General features: G+C 46.6%; 2 protein-coding genes across 2 annotated transcripts; one reads left to right on the top strand and one right to left on the bottom strand.

The window, feature by feature from the left end:
* Positions 1–21,821: 21,821 nt before the first annotated feature.
* On the top strand, positions 21,822–23,952 carry LOC127295202 (uncharacterized). Its single transcript, XM_051325106.2, has 5 exons — positions 21,822–21,964; positions 22,098–22,250; positions 22,718–22,810; positions 22,910–23,032; positions 23,119–23,952. Exons 1-5 carry the CDS (start codon positions 21,871–21,873, stop codon positions 23,310–23,312), a joined length of 657 nt encoding a protein of 218 aa, XP_051181066.1. The 5' UTR covers positions 21,822–21,870; the 3' UTR covers positions 23,313–23,952.
* LOC127295201 (protein LIFEGUARD 1) lies at positions 23,469–26,104 on the bottom strand. Its single transcript, XM_051325105.2, has 4 exons — positions 25,735–26,104; positions 25,522–25,635; positions 24,067–24,224; positions 23,469–23,965 (listed from the first exon to the last, which is right to left on the bottom strand). The coding sequence occupies exons 1-4, from the start codon at positions 26,015–26,017 to the stop codon at positions 23,765–23,767; spliced, it is 756 nt and encodes a 251-aa protein (XP_051181065.1). The 5' UTR covers positions 26,018–26,104; the 3' UTR covers positions 23,469–23,764.
* Positions 26,105–27,301: the final 1,197 nt, after the last annotated feature.

Here is a 27,301-nt window from a genome sequence, read left to right as displayed (position 1 = left end):
AAAAAATTCGACGTTCTGCAAGACCCAGACGATTGGCTGGTTGATTACCTCGAGACGGTGAAACTCACAGGAGGAACCAGAGCAACAGCCATGCAAAGCATCCAGGTGCATCTAAGTGGAGCCGCGAGATCTTGGATAAAAAAGCTTCCTCCAGGATCCATCGACAACTGGGATAGTTTCGAGGATGTGTTCGTCAAGAATTTCCGGTCCACTTGCAAAAAACCTGCATCGCTAGAGGAGTTGAGGGCGTGTCGACAAAAGCCAGACGGATCAATGAGGAAATACATCCAAAGATGGAATATCATTAAAAACTCGGCAGAGAATATATCTGACGAGAGAGCGATAGATGCGTTTGTCGCAGGAATCAGGCGAGGAGATTTTGTCGAGGACTTGGGGAGAACCAATCCAAAGATAGTATCCGCATTAATGGAGATAACAAACAGATGGGCAGATGGAGAAGATGTTGTTCACAACAAACGGCATAGGTCACCAGAGGAGGACCGCGGCCGAAATTATCAAAATAGGCGACGATTTCCTCGGCAGTACTCAGGTTATGATGCCCCTGGGAAAATTTCGGCTGGCTTCCGAGCAAGCGCCGGAGGAAACAATAGAGATGATTATCAGAAGAGCAACGAGCAGCGAGGCGACAATAGAGATGACTCTCGAAGCAACAGGCAAAATACTGGACCAAGGTTTCAAAGACCTTTCGTGTCCCCCGAGGAGATGATGAACGGGCCGTGTCAGATGCATTTTTATCTCGACAACAACGGAAAAAGACAGTCAGGACACTTGCAAAAGGATTGCCTAAATTTCCAAGCAATGTTAAGGTGGGCAGGGCACGCCAATGCCCAGGCAGCACACAGAAATCCTCAAGGACCCAGGAGTGAGATCTACTTGCCACCTCCTCCCGCAATTACGGACAAAAATTGACATCAGCTTAGAATAGCGGCAGCACCTGACCACCACCTTATGTTGATCCCAATTCTAATGGAGCGGTCTCGATGATTCAGAAAGGCAGGCCATCCAATAGAGCTCAGAAAGTAATCTCGCGACAGGTGTTCATGGCAGAGAAGATGCCTCCACCAACGGTCGAGTACCTTAACTGGTCAGGGAAAGATATTGGCTTCACAATAGCGGATCATCCACAGCAAGTTCCTCGACCAGGGCAGTCAGCACTCATCTTACCAGCAGTAATCGCAGGATTCGATGTATCTCGAGTGTTCATAGATGGCGGCAGCAGTTTAAACCTTATGTATGCAGATACACTAAGGAAGATGAACATATCCCTAGCAAACCTGAAACCAACCGATACGCGATTTCACGGTATTAAACCGGAAAAGCCGTGTTATCCGCTGGGGAAGATTAATCTCGACGTTCAGTTTGGGACCCGAGAAAACTACAGAATAGAGAGGCTGGAATTTGAAGTTGTGGATTTCCCATCACAGTACCATGCTTTGTTGGGACGACCAACATATGCCAGGTTTATGGCGGTACCACATTACACGTACCTGTTGTGGAGGATGCCTGGACCTAAGGGACCAATCACAGTCAAAGGAAGCTTTGCGCTAGCCGACAAGTGTGATAAGGATTTTCATCGACTGTCAGAAACTTTCGGGATGCAAGCAGAGTACATGGCGTCAAGGCTCACGACTGACTATGATGTGTTGCCAGATGTAGGAAGGCCAAACAAAGAATCAACTTTCAACACTGAGAAAAATTCTAAGGAGGTGCAGATTCACCCGACAGATCCGAAAAAGATGACGTCCATTGCAAAAGACATGGACCTCGCATAGGAAAGCGCGCTCGTCGAGTTCCTCCGTGAGCACTGGAAAATCTTCGCATGGTATCCAGCTGACATGCCAGGAGTATCCAGGGAACTTGCCGAGCACCACCTAAACTTGGATCCATTAGCGAGACCAATCAAACAACCTTTGCGGCGTTTTTCGGAGCCAAACCGCAAAGTTATGCTGTCAGAAATCGATCGACTGAGAGAAGCTGGTTTTATCAAGGAACTGCATACAGAGGCCACATGGGTAGCAAATCCAGTATTGGTGCCGAAGAAAAACACTAAAGTCCTTCGCATGTGTGTCGATTTTACGTGTCTCAATAAACATTGTCCAAAGGATCACTTTCCCCTCCCGAGGATCGATCAAATTATCGACTCCACGGCAGGATGTGAACGTCTTTCCTTCCTGGATGCGTATTCTGGTTATAACCAGATCAGATTAAAAGAAGAAGATGAGGTCAAAACAGCGTTCATCACACCTTATGGCGTGTTTTGCTATAGAACAATGCCTTTTGGTCTGAAAAACGCGGAAGCAACATACCAGAGGATGATGCAGAAGTGCTTAGCGACACAGATTGGGAAAAACGTACAAGTGTACATCGACGATGTCGTCATAACATCAAAAAAGGGGACGACGCTAATCGAGGATCTGAAGGAAACCTTCGACAACCTCGACAAGTTCTGCCTCAAATTGAACCCGACGAAGTGTTCCTTTGGCGTCCCTGCAGGAGAACTTCTTGGGTTTCTAGTTTAAGCAAGAGGGATTGAAGCAAATCCCGAAAAAATCCAAGCTATCGTAACAATGAGGAAGCCAACAAAGTTGAAGGAAATACAGCAGCTAACTGGGCGAGTCGCAGCTTTAAGCAGATTCGTCGCCAGGCTAGGAGAAAAAGCGTTACCGTTCTATGCTTTAATCAAGCAAGGAGAGAAATTCCAGTGGAATGAAGAGGCAGATCGAGCCTTCGAGGATCTAAAGCGCACAATTTTGACACCACCAATCTTGGTGGCGCCGAAAGAGAAGGAACCTCTCCTGTTATATATCGCAGCCACACCTCAAGTGGTCAGCACGGCGCTAGTCGTCGAAAGAGAAGAAGAAGGAAAACTCCATGGAGTGCAAAGGCCGGTATATTTCATTAGTGAAGTTTTATCGCCTTCAAAACAGCGGTACTCGCAGTACCAGAAGTTAGCATATGGAGTGATTAGAACAGCAAGAAAATTGCGCCACTATTTTTCGGCACACCCGATAATAGTGGTCAATGAAGCACCTCTATCAAACATATTGAACAATCCAGAAGCTACAGGGCGTGTCTCCCTTTGGGGAATAGAACTTTCCCCTCGGGACATCACGTATGAAAAAAGAAAGGCAATCAAGTCGCAAATTCTGCCAGATTTCATCGCAGAGTGGATGGAGCTGCAAAATACGGGACCTCCAGATTTATCGAGAATGTGGACCATGAACTTCGACGGGTCCAAAAGGGTAGAAGGAGCTGGTGCAGGCGTGATACTTATATCACCCGAAGGCAACAAACTGAAGTATGTCCTACGGATGACATTCCCAAACGCATCTAACAATGAAGCAGAATACGAAGCTCTCATCCACGGGATGAAGATGGCGAAAGCTTGTGGTGCAACCCGATTAAAAATCATTGGCGACTCACAATTGGTAGCTCAGCAGGTTATGAACCAATGTGATGCAGTCAATGACAGCATGATGGCATACAAGGAAGTGTACAACGAGCTCGAGAAGTTGTTTGATGGATGCGAAGTAAATCACATCAGTAGGCTGAGCAACGATGAAGCCGATGTTCTAGCAAACATCGGGTCACAATGCCTCGCAATTCCGCCAGGTGTGTTTTGGGAAGAGATAACCGAGAGATCCACCAAACCAAAGAAGGTGCAGAAGAAAGAGAAGGAGGAAAAAACTTCGACGACTCTCAAAGAAGCACCAGAAGAAAAAGAGGACCAGGAGCTGGTGATGATGGTAGAAGTCCCATGGATGCAAGCGTACATATCATATATCCTAAGGAAAGAAATACCCGACGATCCAGTTGAAGCAAGGCGAGTTATTCGACGATCCAAAGCCTTTACAGTGGTCAAAGGGGAGTTATACAAGCGAAGTATTTCGGGCGTGCTGCAAAGGTGCGTGACACCCGAAGAAGGAAGGATAATCTTAAAGGAAGTACACGAGGGAATATGTGGTCACCACGCGAGTAGTCGAGCTATTGCGGCCAAGGTTTTTCGGGCTGGATTTTACTGGTTGACAGCAATCGAGGATGCAAAAGAGATAGTACGAACTTGCGACGCGTGCCAGAGATTCGCCGCAAAACCCCACTCCCCGGCAGCAGAACTGATGCCAATACCATTGTCTTGGCCCTTTGCCCAATGGAGTCTCGATATGGTGGGAAAGTTACATAAGGCCTCGCCAGGAGGATACGAGTACATGCTGGTTGCTGTTGATAAATTCACCAAGTGGATAGAAGCAAAGCCGATAAATTCACCAGATGCAGCGTCAGCAATAAAATTCGTGAAGGGCATCGTTTTTCGATTTGGAGTACCTCACAGCATCGTCACAGATAATGGTAGTAACTTCACGTCAAATGAATTCAAGGCATACTGCGCAGAAGTAGGCATCAAATTGCACTTCGCGTCAGTTGGGCACCCGCAAACCAATGGTCAAGTCGAGAAAGCTAATGGTATCATCTGCAATGGTATTAAAAAGCGCCTACTAGGACCGCTTGAGAAGGCTCGACATACCTGGCCAGAAGAATTGCCAAGTGTTCTGTGGAGTATCCGAACAACACCAAATACGGCGACACAAGAAACTCCGTTCTTTTTAGTCCACGGAGCTGAGCCAGTACTACCGATTGAAATATGGCATGACTCCCCAAGAGTCACAGAGTATGACGAAGAAACTTCAAGAAGAGCTTTGGAGGACGATGTGGATGCACTCGACGAAGCTCGAGATGAAGTACTCTCACGAGTCACCAAGTACCAGCAGGACCTAAAAAACTACCACAGTCGACAATTACGGCCAAGATCTTTCTAGGTCGGAGATTTGGTCCTACGGCTCAATCAGCAAAGTACTGAAAAGCTCGAGTCGCCATGGCTGGGCCCTTACGTCATCACAGAAGTAATCGAAGGAGGAGCATACAGGATCAAGGACAAGAAGACAGGGGTTCCCGAGAAAAACCCCTGGAACGTGGCGCAGCTCAGGCGGTTCTACGCTTAGAGTCGAAATATAGTCCTCCTCTGTGAAAATACAATGTACTGAAATGCCCGCGAGTTTTCAGACGCACTCTTTTCCTTTTCAGGGAACCGAGTGGGGCTGGAAAGGTTTTTAATGAGGCGGGCTCGCGGTGCTGCAATATAGTAAAAGATAGAGATGAGATACATCTTTTTCTTCGACAGGCTCGGGGGCTCATAACCTACGACAACACAATACATATATTCTCGCAAAACAGTAAATTCATCGAGACGAAAAAATAGTACAAGCTCCGGCCAAAGGCTCGGGGGCTTCACAATATAGACTATACTTCACAATATAGAAAACTTCATCAAATACAAAGAATTCGACAAAAAATATAGACATCACTTTCCGCAATATAATACGACTCAGTCAAAGCCTAATATACTATCTATGGATAAACCTTTGTTATTTGCAGCAGTTGTCTTGTGCTCAGCATAGCTCCCCTTGACAAAGAATTCAGAATCCATCCGAAGAAGTTCATCCATCATCGCTTCGGCTACAGGAATCACCATGTCATTGATTTCGTCGATGTTATTTTTTCGTCTCGATTTCTTGGCTAGGCACTTAGAGACAATCTTCGTCAGATCTAATTTTGGATGACAGATATGTATCATGATCATGGCGAATCTTGCCACAGCAGTCAGTTGAGCTCGTACGAAGTTGTGAATACGAGGTGCATCCCGAAACTTTTCCATCAAACCAAGAAGAGTCTCGGGCGCCTCGTCTCGAGGAAACATTGTCTTATAAACAAGGGACAATGTTCTGGTGGAGCGATCAAGGAAATCGCGAACTTGACAGGCGCGGTCTTGAAACCTGACAATTTGTTGGGTCCGTTCTGGAGTGGCCCAGAATAAACAACCATGGTCAAGAGAAAGGTTAACGAGAAGAGCGGTCCTCGCGTTTACCCTTTCATCTTCAGCAGCAGCGTCGAGAAAGGAACCTATTTGGCGACAGCGTGGTAAATTCAAGAAAGATATAGCAGAAAGATAGAAAAAAGTTCGGGTTGGAACAAACATACCGGACATATCAGCACTGGCTTCATTCATCAATTCAAACATGGAATTCTCTCGAGTGGTTGCCTTTTCAGCTTCAGAAACTGCGGCTTCCTTGGCAGCCTTGGCCTCTCGAGCTTGTTGCAGAGCAAGTTCCTCTCTTTCGGATGCTTTGCGGGATTGCTCCATCATCGCAAGAGTTTGTTTCTTCATGGATTGAAGTTGTTGGCGAAGTTCGTGCAAATCTTGCGAGAAGTGTTTACTCGAAGAATCTTCGATAAGATTATCATCGACAAGTGTTTTCTTCGAGAAGGAAGAAGCAGGAAAAGTATCATCAGGATGAAGATTTGCGGAGTAGTTGTCAAATATCAACTAGAAAAGAAAATTTCAATATCAATGATCACACAAAATAGAATTCCATTGATCTTCGGAAAATTTACACAGATATTACAGAAGGAGTCTTCAAAAGAACTACTACGACAGTTGTCGCCAAAGCTATTGTGACGACAACATCAAAAGAAATAGTAAGAAAGAAGATAGGGCATTCTACTAGACCTCCGGCTTCGACGAGCTAGGAGCAGGAGTCGGCTTGCATCCAAGATAGGTGAGGATCTTCTTTGAGTTGGGCTTTGCAGCCCTGATCAGTGATTGCCACTTTGTGGTCTCCATCTCCTGTGTGTCGCCGACTTTGGTCCAGTCGACGTTCTGTTGGCTGTCAGCAACCAGGGCGACAGTGCTTTCAACAGCAACCTTCATATTTTCTTGGCGAAGCTTCAGTCCAAGATCTTCTGCGGGATTGAAGCACTTGGCAAGAGCAAGAAAGGTTGCGGGTTCCTTTTTCTTCGGGAAGAAGTAAGGGTAGAGCCGCGACAACCCTTCCCTGGCCTGATCAATGCCTTCGCGTGCTTCATCTCCGTGAAACTCAAGGAAAGCAAGTGCGTCAAGAAGGGGATCATTGTCGGGATCTTCAAGTTCATATTCTTGAGATGTTTTCCCCGTCGAGGCAAAAATTTATTGGTCAACAAACAAGTTAAGAAAAGCAAGTCCTAAGAATGCAAAATAGCTCGGGCACTTACTGACAAAGCGACGGTTTTGTGATTCCAAGCGCTTGGTAGTCGCTTCTTCACGAGCAGATTGTGCGGTTTTATGCTCGTTCAAAGCAGTTTCGGCATCGTGAAGCCTCTTCTGAAGTTCTTAGACACTAGCAGCGTCTGCCTTGGCCTTGTCAGCATCTGCCCTAGCCTTACTAGCATCTGATTCGGCCTTCTTACGAGCCTCCTCACTTTGCTCTAATTTTTGAGCAAGTGTGTCGGCACGTTTGTTGGCCTCTGCAAGTTTTTCTGCCAAAATAGTCAGATTCAGTCAAAAATCACGACAAGAAAGGAATGAGAAGTCATGAGTCAAGAGAAGCAGAAAGACATTACCCTCAGCTTTGCTAGCATACTCACGGTACCCGACAAATTGGGCACCGAAGCGGATGAATTCCTTAATCAAGGGCTGTTAAAGACAGATAGAGAAAGAAAGCATCAGTATAGGAAAAAGCGCGATAGCATAAAGTGAAAAGAAGCAAACAGTGAAAACGTCGATAGCATCAGAAAGTATTCAAGGACTTACATCATCCAAAAGAGGAGTCGAGGAGCTACCCAATTGTAAGGTAGGCTCTGTGATTGATTCAACCCTCGCCCTTTTTGGCGAAGGGACGAGGGGACTTGCAGGAAGAGTAGGTTCGTCGGTGTTTTGTTGAGGAGGCGAAGATTCTTCTCCTTCAACTTGCACTTCAGAAACAACTAAAGTATGTGACGTACTCGTTCGAGCAGTCGCATCCATAGCTGGCGTTTCTTCCTCGTCACCACTACGGTTAAATGGCGACAATATAAGAAGCAAGATAGACAAAAGTCTTTAAGAGTCAAAATAGTAAGAAACAAGGAGTAACTTACGAACTGACGAGGGCGTCAAGGTATGGATCGAAAGCTGCCTTCCGATTTGAAGGAGCAGCTTCTTCGGCTTTGGAGGTGCCGGAATCTTCGACATCAGTCCTTTTCCTCTTGTTCCTTGGAGAAACAGCAGGAGGAGGAGAGTGTGCCGATGTGGTAGCCTCGGAGTCAGCCTCCTTTTCAGAGGATCCCGCAGATTTTCGAGAACCTGCGGGTTCACTCTCAGGGCAAGGAGCACCCTGGTTGTCATCAGTGACAACGGCTCGTTCTTCGACTTCTCCACCTTCAGGAAGGGGAGGAAGAGAGACGAGATCTGGATGGTTCTATAAAAAACAAAGGGGGATGTCAATAAAAGAGTTATGCAAAGGATGTCAAACAAAAATAAACAAAGTCAACAAAAGTTACCTTGGGGAGCGCATTGGTGGCACTATATGGTTTTACGCGACAAGAAGAGGGGACAGCATCTTTCTTGCTGAGGGAGGAGATTTTCCGGACAAGTTTTTCTAAGTCCTTGACCGGCAAATCCACCGACAGGCGATCCATATCATTGTCGCCAGTATACTTCCAAAGGGGATTTTTGCGAGCTTGCAGAGGCTGCACTCTGATCCTAAGGAAGTATGCTGTGATTTGAATACCCGACAATTCTTTGCTGCGGGTACTTTGAAGCTCGTGGATGCGAGTCATCAGTGCCTCCGTCGCCGATTTCTCTTCGTCGGTAGCTTCTGCATCCCAGGATCGACGGCGATAGATTTTTTCTTCACCATCGAAAGGAGGAATGTTGTCTTCGACAGACCCATGATTCTCCTCGTGGATATACAGCCACTTTTTGTGCCACCCTTGAACTGAGTCAGGGAATTTGACATCAAAGTACTCGACATCAGGGCGAACGCAGATAACAATGCCACCTATGTTATATGCGACATTGGGAGAGCCATTACGGCGACAAAAAAAGATGCGTTTCCACAACGCCCAGTTAGGCTGGACGCCGAGGAAGGACTCGCAAAGGGTGATGAAGATGGAAATATGGAGGATAGAGTTGGGAGTGAGATGATGAAGTTGCAATCCATAAACGAAAAGCAACCCTCAAAGAAAATTGTGAATGGGGGCAGAGAGGCCACGGATGAGATGATCAACGAAACTAACCCGATACTCCATTGGAGGGGTTGGGTAGCTCTCTTCGCTGGGGAAGCATAGCGCCTTGGGTTTTTTGCTGATCCCCAGTTTCTTCAGCAGGTTGATGTCTTGGGCGGAGATTTTGGATCTCTCCCATTCAGCGCTCCCTAGATCTGCGGAAGCCATCTTCGATTCAGGAGTGCTGTGCCTGGTCAATCTGCGCGGTGGCATCAACAATGGCGCAGGAGTACAGCGTGAGAGTGGTTGAGCTCAAGGAGTTATGGGGCGCAAGAGGGGATTTTTGCAGAGGAGAGCAGAGGAGCGGCGCGAGCGAAAGTGCTGAAGGAAGAAGATGGAGACCTTAAATAGAGGTGCGGCGAAGCGGCGCACCGTTGGATGGAAAAAGTGTGAGGAAGATGATGTACACGTGGAACAGGGGTAAAAAAGTTATTTCACCCTGCCCGCGTTACAGTGTGTGCGCCAGGAAAAGCGGAGAACGTGTGTCCCCCACTTGCACGACGTGTCAAATTGATGGAGTTTCTGGGCCCGCAAGGCAGTGACAGAGAACTTCTCGCGTTTTCCGGGAAAGGCGGTCGTGGCTATCGTCAGCATTGATGTCACATTAACTAGAGGAAGTTTTCGATTAAGCAGCTTCATAAAAAAAGCGACAGCAGAGGATGATGGACTATTTGGAGAGCTTTTGATCAAATACAAAGTTTTTGATCAAATGCTCGGGGGCTACTTTGGAAAAATGAAAATTCGAGAAAAGACAAAATAGAAATGGCGTGAGCCTATGATCAAATACAAATATTTGCTCATAGCCTCGGGGGCTACTCCCATCGGGAGCGCTGTTCGCGCACCCGAGAGATTTGAAAATATCGAGAGAGAACGAAAATATAGCGGCATAAGGTGTGGAGCCTACACCCAAGCACAAGTCCTTGGCTGTAGCCTCGGGGGCTACTCCCATTGGGAACGCTGTTCGCGTACCCGATGAAATTATAAAAAAGAAAGATAGTATATTTCGAGTTATAAGTAACTCTACATATACTCCCATCGGGAGAGCAATATAAGTCATCCGTTGACTCAATAAAATGTGCTATTCCAGCAGCCGAATAAGCACTCGACAATATATTCTCAGAATGTCAAAGTTGCGAACAATTTCTGAATGCCGCAAAACTTTGCGAAGGTAAGACCCCATATCCGTTCTGTGTGGCGTGGCCCTGTCTCTGACGTCGGTTTGCTACTTTTATCCGTATCAACAGATACGAAGAAAAATCCTAACGGACGCGTTAGGTACCCGATAAATATGACTGGGACTCGACAGAATGGTAAGACCTTAAGCGGCACCTGTCGAAGTTTACACCAGTATCCCGAGATCATGTCCAGGGACTTGATCTTGAAGTAGGTTTTTGCGGATTGCCACTAGAGCAGTTAACTAGTACCTGATCCGTCAGATGAACTAGCCCCAACTACCATTATCCCTGTACAATATAGAAATTCATATGCAAAGAAATATGGAGAAGTTCAAAGCTATCGAGTAAATATAACGGTCGAGATTTTCCCTGACTCTACGATTCAAGCAAAATCTCGGGGGCTACTGACATAGGCATCCCCAATGGGCCTGCCGAAGATAGTACCCGGGGTTTACTGAAGGCCCACGACTCGAAGAATTAGAAGAATCGGAAGCCCAAATTGCTATTAAGGAAAGCTAGAGTTGTATTAGGAGATAATGTTTGTAATCTTGCGGGATGAGTTGGAAACCCTCCCGGACTCTGTAACTTGTACAATACGAATCCCTCGGCTCCACCTCGTATATAAGGGGGAGCCGAGGGACAAAAACAGTATCGAATCATTGTCTCACAAACCCTAGTTTTCATATAGTCGAGTACTTTTCGGCTGAAACCTTCGAGATCTACTTGCCCTCTACTTCCAACTAAACCCTAGTCTACAACCCGTAGGCATTGATAAGTTAATACTTTGTCAATGACCGGGTCTGTCGAATTGTGAGGTGTTGCTTTTGGTGTTTCTAGCAACGGAGTATGAGAGAGAGAGCTCAAGAACAGCTTGTAGTGTAGTGCCTACCCCTTCATAGGTAGGAGAAGGGGTATTTATAGTGTCACTTGAAATATGGCCGTTGATCACTTGACACATCAGCTTTCTCCCGAGATTCTCGGTCAACCGGATCAAGGACCGGACCGTCCGGCGCAGGGCCCGGTCAGACCGGACCAGGGACCGGACCCGCCGGTCCAAACCGAGCGGCAGACCGGACCCCAACCGGAGCCTCGAAATCCTTCTCAGTACTCCTCCCGGTTGGTGTGAGCGCAGGGGCCGGTTGGCGGCGGGGCGCCCGGTCCGACCGGGCCAGGGACTGGACCCGCCGGTCCAAACCGGGCGGCTGACCGGACTGGAACCGGAGCGTTCCAGAGGCTTACAGTAGCCCTCCCGGTTGGTGTAAGCGCAGGGGCCGGTTGGCGCCGGGGAGCCCGGCCCAGCGCCCGGTCGACCGGGCGGCAGACCGGAGTCTGCCGGCGCACGGGCCGGTCCAACCGGTCCTATGACCGACGCCCTGCTGTAGACCCCCTTTTTGATTGTTGTCGAAGTGGGGGGGGGGTCTCCTTTAGCCTTCTTGTTCCTTTGATACACCATTTATGCCTCTTTGGCTAATACCTGGGATTATCCTTATAAATATGTATTAGGCCAAACACTCTTAGCACGGTGTCATTGTTACCAAAATAATGGATAAGGGTAAAATACCCTTACACTAAGAGACTCACGAATGTAACCTTTATCTTGGAGAACCTGAATTTGTCGCTGAATCTCTTTCGTCTCTTCAGGATTGGTACGGTATGGTGCACGGTTGGGCAGCGAAGCTCCTGGAATCAAGTCAATCTGGTGTTCTATCCCACGAATAGGTTGTAAACCAGGTGGTACATCTTGTGGGAACACATCAATGAATTCCTGCAAAAGGTTAGCAACCGCAGGTGGCAAAGAAGGAGGCATATCCTCAAATGAAAACAGAACTTCTTTGCAAATAATAGCATAGCATTGAGTAGTGTTCTCATCAAGTTCATCAATATCAGATTTGCTAGCAAGCAAACAAGGATTCTTCAAATGAATTTCAGTAGCATGGTTCGAATCAGATTTAGTATTAGTCTTATGTGGTACAAAATCTGCAGCAACAATCTGATTTTTACTCTTATGTTTCTCCTCATGTTTTACTCTACTAGCTCTAGCAAGATCATCTTTTACTATTTGTTCAGGAGTCATAGGTTTGAGACCAATTTTCTTTCCATCATGCATAAGAGAATACTTATCAGTTCTACCATTATGAACAGATTCTCTATCAAATTGCCAAGGTCTACCAAGTAACAAAGAACAAGCTTGCATAGGTACAACATCATAATCAACAAAATCAGAATATGTACCAATAGTAAAATGCACACGTGTTGTTCTTGTTACCTTGAGCTTCCGAGAGCTCTCAAACCATTGAATGTAGTATGGATGTGTGCGCTGTCTTGTAGGAAGAAAAAGCTTCTCCACCATGTCAACGCTAGCCAGATTATTGCAACTCCCTCCATCAATGATGATCCTTATAGCTCGCTCTTTTAAAACGCCTCTTGTTTGAAACAGAGTGTGGCGTTGATCATGCTCAGATTTGCTCAATTGCACGCTCAACACACGCTGTGCAACTAAGCTCCTGTACTGATCAGTAGTGTCAGCTTCCATTACCTCCATCTCTCTCTCAGAATCAGAATTGGCTCCATCACGTGCAGCAATAAGGGCCAATGTATCTTCATCAAAGTAACTTGCAGAATCATATTCCCCATCTTCACGCACCAACATCACACGCTTGGTTCTGCATTCTCGCTCTATGTGTCCAAATCCCAAGCATTTGCGACATTGAATGTCGCGCGTCTTCCCCGTGGAGGCCATCGAAGATGAACTCCGAGGAGGACCAGCAGATGGTGGTGGAGAAGCAACCGGTGGTGCTCGTGATGCAGGCGCGGTGTACTTGGAGGTAGTAGGCGCTGGTGCAGCCCCACGAGACGGTGGTGCCGATGGTCGCGGAGACCATGATGATGTACGACCTGCAGAAACATTAGCTCTTCTCCATGGTGGTTGACGATCCTGCACTTCACCTTCAGCTTTGCAAGCAAGATGAAACAAGCGAGTAATATTGTTGTACTCCTTATAATCTAAAATATGCTGAATCTCTTTATTCAAACCACCAAAGAAACGTGCAAGCATAGCCTCATTATCCTCGATAATACCACAGCGAATCATGCCAGTTTGCAATTCTTGATAATAGTCTTCTACAGAATTTTTTCCTTGTTCTAAGCGAGACAAATTTTTCAAAAAATCACGTTGATAATGTGGAGGAAAAAAATGAGTACGCATAGCAAGTTTTAACCCAACCCAAGTAGTAGGAACATTTGTTGGATGTGCTCTACAATATTCAGACCACCAAATAGAAGCAAAATCTTTGAACTCACAAGTAGCAGCACTAACACACAAGTGATCAGGGTATTTTAAACATGCAAAGCGTTGTTCTACTTCCAATTCCCATGTAAGATATGCATCAGGATTATATCTACCCTCAAATGACGGAATATTCAATTTAAGTTTAGCAACATGATCATCATCACGTACCAGCCGTGGAGGTGGGCGAGCGTTGCGGTTCAGTTGTCGTGGACGACCAGGTGCAGGTTGTTCGACTTCCTCGCCGTCCAGCACGTTCTCCTCGACCTGCTCGTCCGCGTCCCCTTCATAGTCTTCGTATCCTTCATCAGAAGGCGCGTCAGGTGCGGCTGCTGCAGCAGGAGCGGTACCCGCAGGCACATCCGCACGAGGAACGCAGCGTGCGCGTTGTCGCACGTTGTCGCGAGGTGGCGGCAACCGAGTCAACAGCTCCTGGAACTTGGCATCGAGCTTGGAGTTGAAAGCTGTCTCGGGGCCATCCAGCTTGTCCAGCGCATTGGTGAGTTTGGCGTCAACATCACCAATGCGCGCATCGACGTCGCGTGCATGCGAGCCCAAAATGTGGGTGAACTAAGCATGCAACTCCTCAGACATCATCTTGGCCGGGTCAACAGCGGCCGGTGTAGGTCCTGACATGGTTAGTACACAAAAAGCACAAATGTATATGCCTACAAACTACGGAATTTGGTGGTTCACGCGCAATTCATCAAGTAAAATACAAAGCTCTTACAAGGTCTTACCAAACAGGAGGAAGGTGATACGACAACCAACAAGGATCAGCGTCTCCAAAGATTGCCAAATCGATTACTAGGTGTCAACACAGTGCACGTGGAGACAATATGTAGAGCTGTAGGAAGGCTAATATGGTAGCAAAACAACAATTGTCAAAACAACAATGCAATATTGAAAGTATGCTCAACAACGGTACTGTGCTGGTTCTAGGCTAGACCGTACTAGAGACGCGAGCCTAGAACACTAGCGAGGTTACGGCGAGGCACACAAGCAACCAGCAGCGATGAGGTGGTGATGATGTGGCGACGCGAGGTGCGAAAAATCACTATGATGGCAAGTGTCTCAAACTGATCCCCAAGGTCTAAAAACAGTATAGCCTCAGAAAAAAAAATTGTCGAAATTTCGGAGATGCTCCGGAAAGCGCGCAGGCACCAAAAAATGTCGCTATAACGGCCAGTGGCGAAAAGTGATCGCCAAGGTGAAAAACCAATGTAGCCAGAATTTTTTTTGGATGCGTCTCCAGACTTTTTTTGCTCCTTCCAATTCTTTACTGGTGGCCGAAACTTATCTCACGAAAATTTTTCTACAGCGCAGGATGAAATTAGAAGGCAACAGCTATTAAGAAAAACAATAAAACCTAATTCTACACGGACTCTGTCGCGGCAGAGAAACAACACGAATCTGTGTCGCGGTAGGAAACGGGGTATATGGCAGATGTATATGTCTGTGGCGGAAACGATCTGGTGGGTGTATATGGTGGGTGTATATGGAAGTGGCGGAAGTATATGGTGGGTGTATATGGCAGTGGCGAAAGTATATGGTGGGTGTATATGGCAGTGGCGGAAGTATATGGTGGTGATCTACGTAAGGTGCGAGCGAGCGCGGCGTGACTAATATGACCAGAACTCGAAACTCTAAAGGAACTAGACGCTAAGACCAGCAACTCGACATGAAGATGTAGACACAAATTCAATTATGCAAAACTGAAAAGACAATGCAAGGCGTGGCAGGGGGTTTATGGGACGATATGATCTAAACCCCAACTGTATTTTTTGGCTTTTTTCGTGGTTTATGGGATGATGGCAGATGCAATCTACACTAGGAAAACAGTAAAATCTCACCGAGCAACCTGAAATCTGATACCACTTGATAGGGCAAAGGTGGCCGATCTTTCGATGAGACGTGGATAGATCGATTTGTTGGTGGAGTTTGTGCTTGACGATCCGACTACACGTGCAAAGCTCGTGCGCCAATGCAATCGCTAGGACAATCTCCGGGAGTTACTGATCTTGCGGATGCGCGATCAGCCTGACCAGCGAGGGTCTTAATTTCAGGTAGGAAATAGAGAACAAGTAAGAACTAATATTGCAATCAGAATATTGCGGATGAAAGATGAAAACTTTATTAAAAAAGGTGGGATTCCGAATAGTCGGTCTTGTTCTGGGCGTTGGCCTCAAAAGAAGTACACGAGAGTTGCAGCAATGGCTAACTTTTTAGTCTAATCAAAATCTGAGTCTAAACGTGATGTCTATGGGGGTATTTAAAGGAGGAAAAGGTGGGGTTTCGGCCAGCCATACATATGGTGGCCGAACCAAACCCTAGAAGGCCTTTCCCCCTTCAATACGGACTCTAAAAAGTGGCTGACTTAATTCCTGCGAAAATAACATGGGCCTAGCCCAAAACTAAAGGTGACGCAGCACCATAACATGCTATGGACGAAATTATGAAGTGGGAAACTCTATATTTCGTCCATGTCTTCATCTCTTCTTATGGTGGCTTCAAAGTTCTGAAATCTCCACTTGTGGCGTCATCTTCAATCCTCAAATGCTTGCTGCCATCTCCTCCATGCGTGATCATGCTCCAATGCTTGTCCTCCTCATCCATGCTTGGTCCATCATTCCTAAGAGTAACAAACATATCTGATTTAGGCAGCATCATATTCTCATGTATGTAAGGAATAGTTCCAAGAAATGAAAGTACCTGATAGTTAAGTTGTTTGGCACGAGCTCGAGTAATTGGTCCTTGTATTTGTGTGGCTGTAGGTACAACGGTTGTATCAAGAGATGGGATGTCCTCATCACGGACCACGGTCCATCGCCGGCGGGGAATTTCCGTTCTTAATTTAGATTGCTTTTCAGTCTCTTCTTTGGGATGGTGAGGCGGCGGCTACATCCTGAAGTCAGAATAAGGTCCTCCCCATCCTATCCTCACTCCGGCGGTGCATCTAGCGCTGATGGAGGACGCGTGGAGTTGTGTGTCTGTCGGATCTCCTGGGATCCGGTCGGTTTTCGTGTTTGTTGGTGTGGTTTCATGTCAGTCTCTTCCGATCTACGGTTGTCATCATTAGCGATGGTTGCTGTCCTGGTGTGTTGTTCCTTTGGGACCTTAGCACGACGACTTCCCGTCTGTCTACTACAACAAGCTCTACTACGACAAGCTTTGCCTGACTCCAGCGATGGAGGGGCGAGTACCAATTTGTAATTTTCTTTACTTTTTGGGCTATTTGTACTACCGTTGATGATTATTAATAGATCGGGTGGATTTCTCGCAAGAAAAGTATTCTAGGTATGGTTTCTGATCATATGGTTCTCCTCCCCCATGGCAATCAGAAACGTACGATTCCGTGGATCGCATCTGACCAAAGGCGACCAAGACTCCTCGCCTCCTGCCGGCGCTGCCGCCGATCTACCCCGCCTCTATGGCCTTCGGGCCATGGGGATGCGGTGGATCGTGGCCCTCGTTGGCGGGAGGGCTCCACCCCCTGTCTTGTGGGTTCCGTTCTCCATTTGTAGGGTCAAAGTTTGTAGGAGCGGCACTCAGGTGGTGGTGGCGTCGCCTCGTGCAATAAGGTCTCCCCGGCTTCAACCCTATCTCGGCGACAACGTCGAGAGGCTTCTGGGAGTGGTGTCGGCTTCGAGGTTTTCATCTAGGTGTGGGGATCTTCAGATCGTCAAGGTGCTTCAGCGGCAGTTCATCCTTCTTCTTCGTCTTCGGAACGGATGTGGTTTTCTTGACTCGTTCGGCGACTTCCCGTCCGCAACCAACAACATCATGCCGACTCATGGAGGAGCGGTAGCGGCGGCGCGCCGTCGACACGGTGAGGTTGAAGTTGTAGGGCTTCTCAAGGATCACGCTGTAATTTTCGGTTTTCTTGTTGTGCTTTGTACTGTTTATTGTTTTTTTAAATGTCAGCGTCCTAATCGCAATTTTTTTGGCACAATTCTAAATATTCATAGACCAATTTGTTGAACCCTTCATGATATTGACATAGGGTTTCGTCTATGGAGAAAATTGCACGTGGTGCATGTATAAGGGTAGTGTGGGAGCACTACCATATGATTCACTTGAGCTGCATGTGTCAAATCTAAGTTCGGTGCCACACGTACATGTACCTACAAGGCACAGTTTTTCTCGGCTAAACTGCCAAGAGAGGCACACTCTGGATAGGGCTAGGAGATGTTGGTGAAACCATGAGCTGGCTGTTTTGGTTAGGGTAAGAGAAAGTGCAATTTACACGGAGTATTTTAACTGTATGCTAACTATGTAGGTTTATTCAAATAAGAAGTACAAAACGGTTGATTATCCCCATGCATTTCTCTAAGCTAGTGGTTTTGAGTGTTGTTGATAACACAAAGTATTTTAACTGTATGCTAACTGTGTAGGTTTATTCAAATAAGAAGCACAAAACGGTTAATATCCCCCGTCCCCACCCACCCCACCCACCCACCCACCCACACACAAAACCCAAAGTAACGAAGACGGCGTTTCTAGTTTTTCTAGTTTGCACTTCCATACTATCAAGTTGGGCTCGACACGGGAAGGTTGTGGGGAATTCAGAACATGTACACAACCATATATACACCCACTAAACCATCCCGTATGTGGAGAAAGAGAGCCCATGATACCTGGTTGTTGTTGACCTTACAGTGGTGGAAACGCCGGTTTGAATAGGCCATAAATTCGGGGGGGGGGGGGGGGGGGGGGTACTGTGTAAATTTCCTCCCCGTATATTTTTGAGAGGCGGTAGGTTGCGCAACTTACATATTGGGGCAGAAAAGGACTGCAAACTTCAGGCCGAAGATTTTTGTTTCCGGCCCGGGCTGAATATCTCGCCTACGAGGCACGTTCATTACCCATGATATTCTAGCCCCCCAAATCTTTGGCTCCTACTTACCCTTGCAAAGGTCCAAAATCATGGGACCCTATAAATAGGGACCCTTCTTCTCCAAGAAGGTTGCTTGTTGTTCCTCTCGTCCATTACCCCAAAGCCAAATCTTGATGGATCTCCTTCTTTAGCCAATAACTTTTGATGCCCTTTTGGAAACCGAGGGAGGAGGGCTAGATCTACCATCTCACCAAATGAACTTTGTGGAACATGTTACTCTTGGGCTCTTTGGAAACCCTAGACTGATGAGGTCGATCTAGAAGCTTCTCTTTGTGTTGTAAGAGCTTTTTGGTGACGTTGGGAGCCTCCAATTGAGTTGTGCCGATGTTAGCAAGGTCAACAAAGATGGGAATGACCACTGGTGCATCTTTGTTGTCTATCGCCTAGCGCCTCTTTGTCGTGTATCGCCTGCCACACCCTTGTCGTGTATCATCTAGCACAACCTTGTGTCCTTGTCACGAACTACCAGTCGCGTGTTGCATGGCAACAACCCTTTGCTAGTACAAAAGGAGGACCATGACCACAAAGAGTGGCTCCATTCTGATCCTGATCCAATCTAGTTAGAGATCCATCTTCCTGAGAAGAGAGAGCAAGAAACAACTCTAGTCTCCTCCTTGCATAGGCACCTTGGCAATCAGAGTTTGCCGAGTTCATCCCTATAAACACTTGTTCATACACCATCGATACAATATAACAAGACATAGGGCTTTTATCTTTCGAGCGGTCTAAACCTGGGTAAAATCTATGTGTGTGTGTTTGACATGAGTTTACATCTACTTGTCGCCCCCTACCAAACCTAAAAGGAGGTGTTCACATCCCCGGTGTCCGTGAACACACACGCGATAAGGAGAAATAGGGACATTAGAGCTAAGGAGTGGAGATTGAGCTGAGAAGCATAGTAGCGAACCAGTGCCTAGCTTAGAGACTAGAACCATGTTATATTTATGATATGACCCTCACGACGCGGTTATCTAGAACCTCGTCATGTGAATGATGTGTCCCTCGAAACTTAAACCCTAGGAATATTGACGAATAGATGATACCCTTTGCATTATTTATTTTAAAATAACTTTTTAAAAATGATAATGTCATTATAAAAGTTAGTTCAGTTTCTAAAGGAAATAGAATACATGTTAGCCTCATCATTTTTTTTTTTTGAAATGGGAGCTAATCCCGAAATCTGCATCGAAACGATGCACACAACCTTGTTTGTTATCGCAAAGTTTAATATAGTATTAGAGTTTACATATGAAGGATCACTCAAAGTGGCAACATGAATCATCCATCTAAAAATATTATACAAAAGAGGCCGATATGCATCTTGAAGGCATTAGAATGCAGCCACCTACCCAGGATGAATATAGCTCGTACAACCGCCATCATTCGATTGAACCCACTATCTATATAGGTCCCTAGTGCTCCACATGAAGGAGGTATGACCACATGTGTATCTACGAAGCAGCCCTATGTATAACCTGCAAATTTTTTGGTTTGACATTTTTGTTAAAAACCACATCATTTCAACAATTCAAAATTTCCCAAACCAAAGCATCTAGGCTTACTAGGTGACCCACCTGCATCTTGGCCTACCAGTATTGGCGTGTTGGGGACCCTTCACCTTGTAAAATTCACAAGATCTCTCTGGTTGAGATGACCTAGGTTTGAATGACGAGGCCCTAAGAAGTTTAGGTGGGCATGGGAAATACTTGAAACGAGGTTGACATTGAACGTTTTTATGCCACCACCACAATCAATATTGGGATTGGAAAAGTTGTGCCTTTTTTGGGACTCCCCTTGGCCCCATGGTGAGAAGCCCAAAGATGTGGCTCCTCTTATATTTATGAAGCATTTACGAGGAACAATTGGGCCATCAAACAAGCTATAGCCAACAATGTTTGGATTTGAAAGGGGATGCCAATTTGACTATCCCACACATTTGTAAACACAATCTCCTGTGGGTCTTCCTCAACAACATCAAGACGATATCGAATACACAATTGTGTGGAACCTCACGGCTAGCAGTGAATACTCGATGCCTCGGCATATACCACCCATATCTTTGGGGCCACGGTTACAAACATGAACAAGTTTGTGGGCTTGGGTGCCTCCAAAAATTTAGTTCCCGTGTGGTTGGTTATCCACAATAGGCTTTGGACGGCCGACCGCCTAGAGCAGAGAGGTTGGAACAATTATTGCCTTTGCCCACTTTGCAAGGATCACCTTTTTTGCTTATTGTTGGTCTAACAAAAGGGGTTATTGTCAAGGAGTGACTTGGCCTTCCTTCAGGGCCGGCTCTAGGATTTGGAGGGCCCTAGGGCAAAATTTATAAATGGGCCCCATTTAAACTGCGTGCATGCTAGATGGGTTAAAAAAAAAATTTCTTCTACCTTTTCCTATATGCACTGTAACAAAAATAATGGGCCCCCGTGGTTGGGCCCCGGGCCGTCGCACTTCTTGCCCTGGGCCAGAGCCGGCCCTGCCTTCCTTTCATTAGAACAAACAAGTGGATGATGGACATCACCACCAAGTCGTGGTGGTTCCAAATGGCGCCGGAATACCGCAAAAACAATTGCGTTCCTCACCATGCTTATTAGTTGGACGGTCTAGAATGAGCGTATTGCAAGAGTTTCCAACAATAAGTCCGCTCCACCGCCTATCCTTCTAGCAATCATTAAGAGTGAAGTTAAGCTTTGGGTCGCCACCGGATCAAAGTCCTTGGGTCATGCGATTTTGGGAGAGCAATCCCTTTTGCCACACTTGCATTTTTGTGTTGTTTTTATCATCGCATGACTATCCTTCTTATTTAATGATGAATAGATGCAAATCTTTTGCGAGGCAGCCCTGCAAAGAAGTCCTTGATGTATGTATCTGTACGACGAAATAGTCAGCCAAACGGTATTCTAAAGGAAAAGATGGTCGGGCAATGCATGCATCGCGCATACAGATTACATGTGACTTGACTGACAAGGAGAAGCATAAAAAGAAAGTAAAACATAGTGTTAGTACATGAACTTGTTACAAACAGGGGACTGGTCACAAATGTTGAGTTCAGTAGGATTACATAAATTTGCAAATAGTTCAGTTTAGTAGAAATTATTGACCGAAGAGGCATTTACTCGCGAACGAAGAAAGTTCAGTCCCTCAAAAAAAAAATGTTCAGGTCCTCTTCTGGACTGGACCAAGTGCGTTATTCAACGCTGAAGAAAGAAATGCCAGGTGTTGGGCTGCAAAACTTAAGATATTTCCATGTTCTGGAATAGATGACAAGGTAGCCAGCCCTGACTGGACCTATCGATTTCCTGGGCATGCCTAAGAAACCGAGGCGCGCGTCTGACGTCCTCTGTATTTTCTAAGCGGCTGCATCCCAGGTCTATATAATCTTCGAAACACACAGGCGCTAGTAGAGAGCTTTAGAGGGCGAAATGGGGCGCACCAGCAAGTCATCGGCCCTCGTGCTGATGTCTCTGCACGTCATCGCCGCCGTGCTGCTACTGCTGCCTTCCGGAGCTCGTGCAGGTTACGATCGACCACATCTAGCTGCCTTCCTCTTCTTTCTCTCCCTCTGCCTCTTCCTCTTCTTCTTCCTCCTCCTCGTACCCGTACGTGCGTGCCAAATCAATCAATGGAAGTGTGTGATGCATATATGCAGAGGGTGAGTGCGGCAAGGTGAAGTGCGGCATGGGAAGCTGCGACGAGTCCAACAACTACGCATTTGGCTTCGCGTGCCAGTGCAACCCCGGGTGGAGCCGCTACCATCTCGGCGACATGCAGTTCCCTTTCCTCCCCTGCGTCATACCTAACTGTAAGTAAACCCGGCGCGGCCACACCATTCTCCGATCTAGAATCAAGTTATTCCCTCTGTTTCGTAATACTTGTCATGCTTTTTAGTTTAAATTTGAACTAAAACCACCGCAAGACTCTGATATGTTGTCAGTTGGAGGTCAGGGTCGATAGTAAGTCCGCCCATGTTTGGCACATTCGCACTTTCAAGCGGTCAAATCCCAAATTGAGAAAGTACCAGATTGTAGACATCGCCATCACATGGGCTGCAATTTCAGTCAGAAAAGGCTAGTAGTCTTGATTCAAGTACATTATTCGATACATGCGCGTCAGTTTTCTCGTGAAGCCCCTAGTTCACTACACGTAGTACTTGTAATTCAAAGTCCAAGTTCTATTCTTCGAGAATACACAAAGCAGGCAGGCAGACACACGGTTTTACCTCTGTAGGAGCAAGTACATAACACTCGAATCTGTCTGCTTTGTTGGCAGGCACCATCAAGTCCTCGTGCCAAGATGAGTCTCCTCCTCCGGCTCCATCACAGCCCCCGCCGGCAGCAATGACAAACCTTTCAGTCTACGACCGTAATTAACAATCCCTTCAGCTTCAACTGACCACGACTCTTCAATATTTGCCCAAGCAATCGTCGCTGAATTCTAACCCTGAACCTCCAAATTGCGCAGCCTGCTTGCTGCAGTACTGCGGGGGTGGCAGCTGCGAGAAGACAGGCTTCACCCACCGGTGCGTCTGCCGCGACGACTTCAAGAACTTCTTCGACAACGATACCTTCCCATGCTACCGCCAGTGTGAGTGACTCAACAGCTAGCCCGACGTTATATTGATGACTAGGCTAACGCTACCTCGCCGGCGGTTTGGTGTTTCCACCGTGCAGGTTCCCTGGGAACTGACTGCTCCGGCCTCGGGATCGGCATACTCAACGGGTCCAACACGAGCACGTCGCCGCCAGCACCAGTGTCTTTCGCCCTCGAGAAGAGCAGCGCCCCAGGTGGTTGGGCGCCAGCAGCACACATGTTGCCGGAGATCATCATGCTGGTTTCCATATTCTTGGTCCAGACACTTCTGTGAATTGGTGATTGCTAAATTATGTGTGTGGTGTTTGATCTGGGCATATATGGTCCCAATTTTCACATTCTAGGATCACTGTAAATAAATTTTGTGTATGTTATTGTATTGAAATAAAAGGGCTAGCAGAAATCAAATTCGACAGAACAGAAAAGCACATCAACAGAACATAACCGAATGGCTACTTCATGTCCATTGCAACGACCCCACGATTAGGACTATATAAGGTGGTAAGATGTGCTTCCAGGTCTCGGTAATATCTAGAGCTAATAGGGCAACGGAATGTACCATAGCACGCTAGAGCTGTGCCTAATTACAAATGGTCTCCAGCTATGTAGACCTATACCACTGTTCAGAACATATAGGTAAGGTGCCATAAGTACATAACCAACTTTGTTCATGAAGCACTGCACTGGAAGAGGGTTGTCATCGGGCACGGAGGTGAGAGCGGCAGATCACTGGATGGCAGCGAAGGAAAGCTGGGCCATGAACAGGTTTATCACGTCGAGGTAGAGCGAGATCGCCGCGACGACGTACTCATTGTAGGTGTGGTGCTTGACCAGCATGTTGGTGTCGAAGACGATGAAGGCAGAGAACAGCACGGTGGCGACGCAGCCATAGATAGTCACACCAACCCTTCCCAGTGGAACGAACATCTGGCCAGCAGATAAAAAGAAATGCACTTTAAGTGTGAGATTTACAAGACAGCGCAAGACAGAAATGTCTGAAAAGTAAAACAGGTTGGAGGACAGAGAACCTGGATGAGGAGGTACACGAGCAGAACAAGGAGGCTCGTGAATAAGAAGGGAAACATGAAGGTGAAATCATAGCCTCTGTTAGCTGCCCAGAATGTGAAGAGGGTGAGGCCAGCGACTGCAACAGCTGTGAGGATTGCAGCCTGAAGCAGTGCTTTCCCTGTTATAGCAATACAAGCAAATAAACTGTTAAATTTTGACAGTATAATAAGAAGAGCTTAGAGAATAAAAGACACCAGAGATAACAGGGTAGTGACTAACAAACTTAAGAAAATCAATGGAACAATTCAATACTATCAGTAAGAAGAAAAATCAGGCTGATAGTGGAATAAAGGTAAGTTTCACACATTAACCTTAACAGGCAGTAAAGGTAGCAAACGGCTCAATAAATAACAGCTAAAGCTAAAGTTTCTGCAATTATCATGGCCATGATTGTTCCATCACAACAAAAACTGCAGAGATCATACAACATGGTATTATCTTCACAACAGATACAGGCTAGTCTTACTGAAACAAACAAAGGCGGTTACCTAGCAATTGGTACATATAATTAACAATACTACACTAACTTTAATGGCCTGAGCTGAATGCAAGGGAGCATATAGACAGAGGACATACAGTATTGAGTAGACTGGACATGATAAGCCAATTGGTGAAGAAAGTATGAGGTTAACTTGAACATCAAGTTGCTCTGTCTAGGAAAATTCGAGAAATAAAAAGAAAGATAGTCCAAAAGTTCTCCAGAAGCCATAAAACAGAAAGCTCTGCAGTCTGCACACACACATAAGTAACTGCTATCCAACATTATGAATGTGGTATCCTCAATTCCTCATACAGGAAAAGATTTATTGATTGAAGCTTGAAAATTGACCTAACATCGTTACAAACCCCAAATCCTCACCTGCCCAAATTTGTTTCGTTTTTTAAAACTCAAGACAATGCATGATAGTCTAAATTAGTTATGTCCAGCTCCTTGGCATTTTAAACTCTGCAACAATTTGAACTAGGTCCAGGGTCAGACATTAATTAGAACAACCAAAACTATCCATAGCGTTGATAAGGCATACAATAGATACAATATTTGTCTGAAACCAAGTTAGTATCATGATCTCCCAGTTAAATGTAACTGGTCCTATTTTAAAGAAGCATATGAAAACAAAATATCTGCTACCATGCATCACACAAACCATCTATCACTAGGCAACAGCAGAACTAGCACGCTCCTTTTTGGCCAAAACATTCATCAGACGCGACCACGAATCTGCTGTGTTGAACAATCTATGGAAAACCAACAACATCCCCAGTTCAGTTGCCCACAACAGGTGAGGATCAGAAATGTTTGCTAATAACTGTCCACAGAAACAACGTACACGTAACAGCACCGTTTCCAAAAAATAATTACTAGCAACACCAAATTAACCACACGGAGATGCGATCGATTGGCCAAAAAAATTTACCAGCTACGGTGGAGGAGGTGACGGCGACGCTGATGCTGATGCAGAGCGTGAATAGCGCGAGCATCCAGAGGTTGACGGGGTGCTTCTGCCTGTACTTGAGCATCGGCCACATCACTGCAGAAAATAAAATTAACGCACCGTCCCGTTGATTGTAGCGGCGTAGATCGAAACCCCAGTTAAGGGAGGGAGGGAGGCGAGCAGGCAGGGGCATACCGAGGAAGGGGGCGAGGATGATGGTGATGAAGACGGACCAGGACGCGACGGAGCCGGCGAGGAAGAAGCGCGGGATGGGGTGGACGAGGCAGGCGACGGCGGCGAGGCCGGCGGTGAAGGCGAACTGCAGGGCGAGGATGGCGTAGACCTTGCGCACGAAGGCCCAGCGCAGGCGCGGGTCCTCCTCCTCCGCCACCTTCTTGGGCGCCGCGGCGACCCGCGCCGCCGCCGCCGGCTTCTCCGCGGCGGCGCCGAGCTCCGGATCGACCTCGACCTTCGACATTGCGGCCGCGGCGGGGGTTAGTTAGGGTTTGCGGGTTTTGGGAGTAGGGGGAGGGAGGAGCCGAGTGGGAGGGGGGCCGGGGGAACGGGAGCGAGGTAGACGAAGCATTTCGACTGTGCCTTAGGGAGCGTTATATACCGCGTGCTTCTCACTGACGTGTGGGGCTGGATAATGGACCCACAGGTCAGGAAGGAGGAGTCACCCACGGGACGATCCTAGTCGTGGCGAGTAGAGATTGGCTGTGGCCACGCGGAGGGAGCAGTTGGGTCCCTCTATTTGTGTGCCCAGGGTGTCAGTAGAACAACATTGCCGTGGCCCCTTCAGCTTAGCATATGTTCTGTGGGATCCAAAGAGGAGACGATGTCATGTCCACCGACCTCTTTCCATGAATCCTGGTAATTTTCCTACCGTGACACTGGTTGTGGACTTTTGGTACTCTACAACTCTAGCCTCTAATGCTAGCATGAGAGGTTTTGTGTTTTTTTTTTCATGCCCCAGAGAGAGAGGTTTCGTGTTGCGAGAAATGGATATCTTCCGAGCGACGATTACTTTACCAAAAGTAACGCACGACATACACGATGTGTTACTTCCTCCAAGCGGCATCCCATGAAATTTGGCCGTGGCCCCCTTCCATTTCCCACACGAAACTTATTCGCTTACCATACTTTCCGTGCCTAGCGTATGTACGACAAGTGATTTGGCGGGATCACTATGCTTTTTGTTACATCCATGCATGAATGGCTGGATGCATGAATGGGGGGAGAGGTTTAATTTGCGTTGTGAGGAATGGATATGTCACTGTTGTGTGTTCACACACTTCAACAACTAAGATGTGCGACATTGTGTTTCGATCACTTTTCACTACATAAAACCTTAAGGAGCCAGAACACTTTAGCCTCACTGGAAGAAACTCGTTCTAGGAAATCTAAAATAACTTTGAGTAAGCAATTTTTTTCCAAAAGTAATGCAGGGCATACTTGATGCGTTACTTCCCCCAAGCGAGACTTCGCACCGAAGTTGGCCGCGAGCCCCCTTCCATTTCCCACACGGAACTTCTTTGCATACGACACTATTTTTTGTCGCATCGATGCACGACAAGTGATCCAGTGGGTAACTATACTTTTTATCACATGCATGAATGGCTAGATGCATGAATGCGAAAAAGAGGCTTTGTGTTATGTGGAATCAATATGTCACTTTTGTGCGTTAGTTAAGGCACTTCAAAACTAAGATGTGCAACCTCTGGTTTTACTTTTCACTATGAAAAATCTTCAAACCAAGACA

Source organism: Lolium perenne, chromosome 4 (assembly GCF_019359855.2).
Source record: "Lolium perenne isolate Kyuss_39 chromosome 4, Kyuss_2.0, whole genome shotgun sequence".
Taxonomy (NCBI): Eukaryota; Viridiplantae; Streptophyta; class Magnoliopsida; order Poales; family Poaceae; genus Lolium; species Lolium perenne.
Note: the sequence above shows the minus strand (reverse complement) of the source record. Positions and strands in the feature narration are given on the sequence as shown.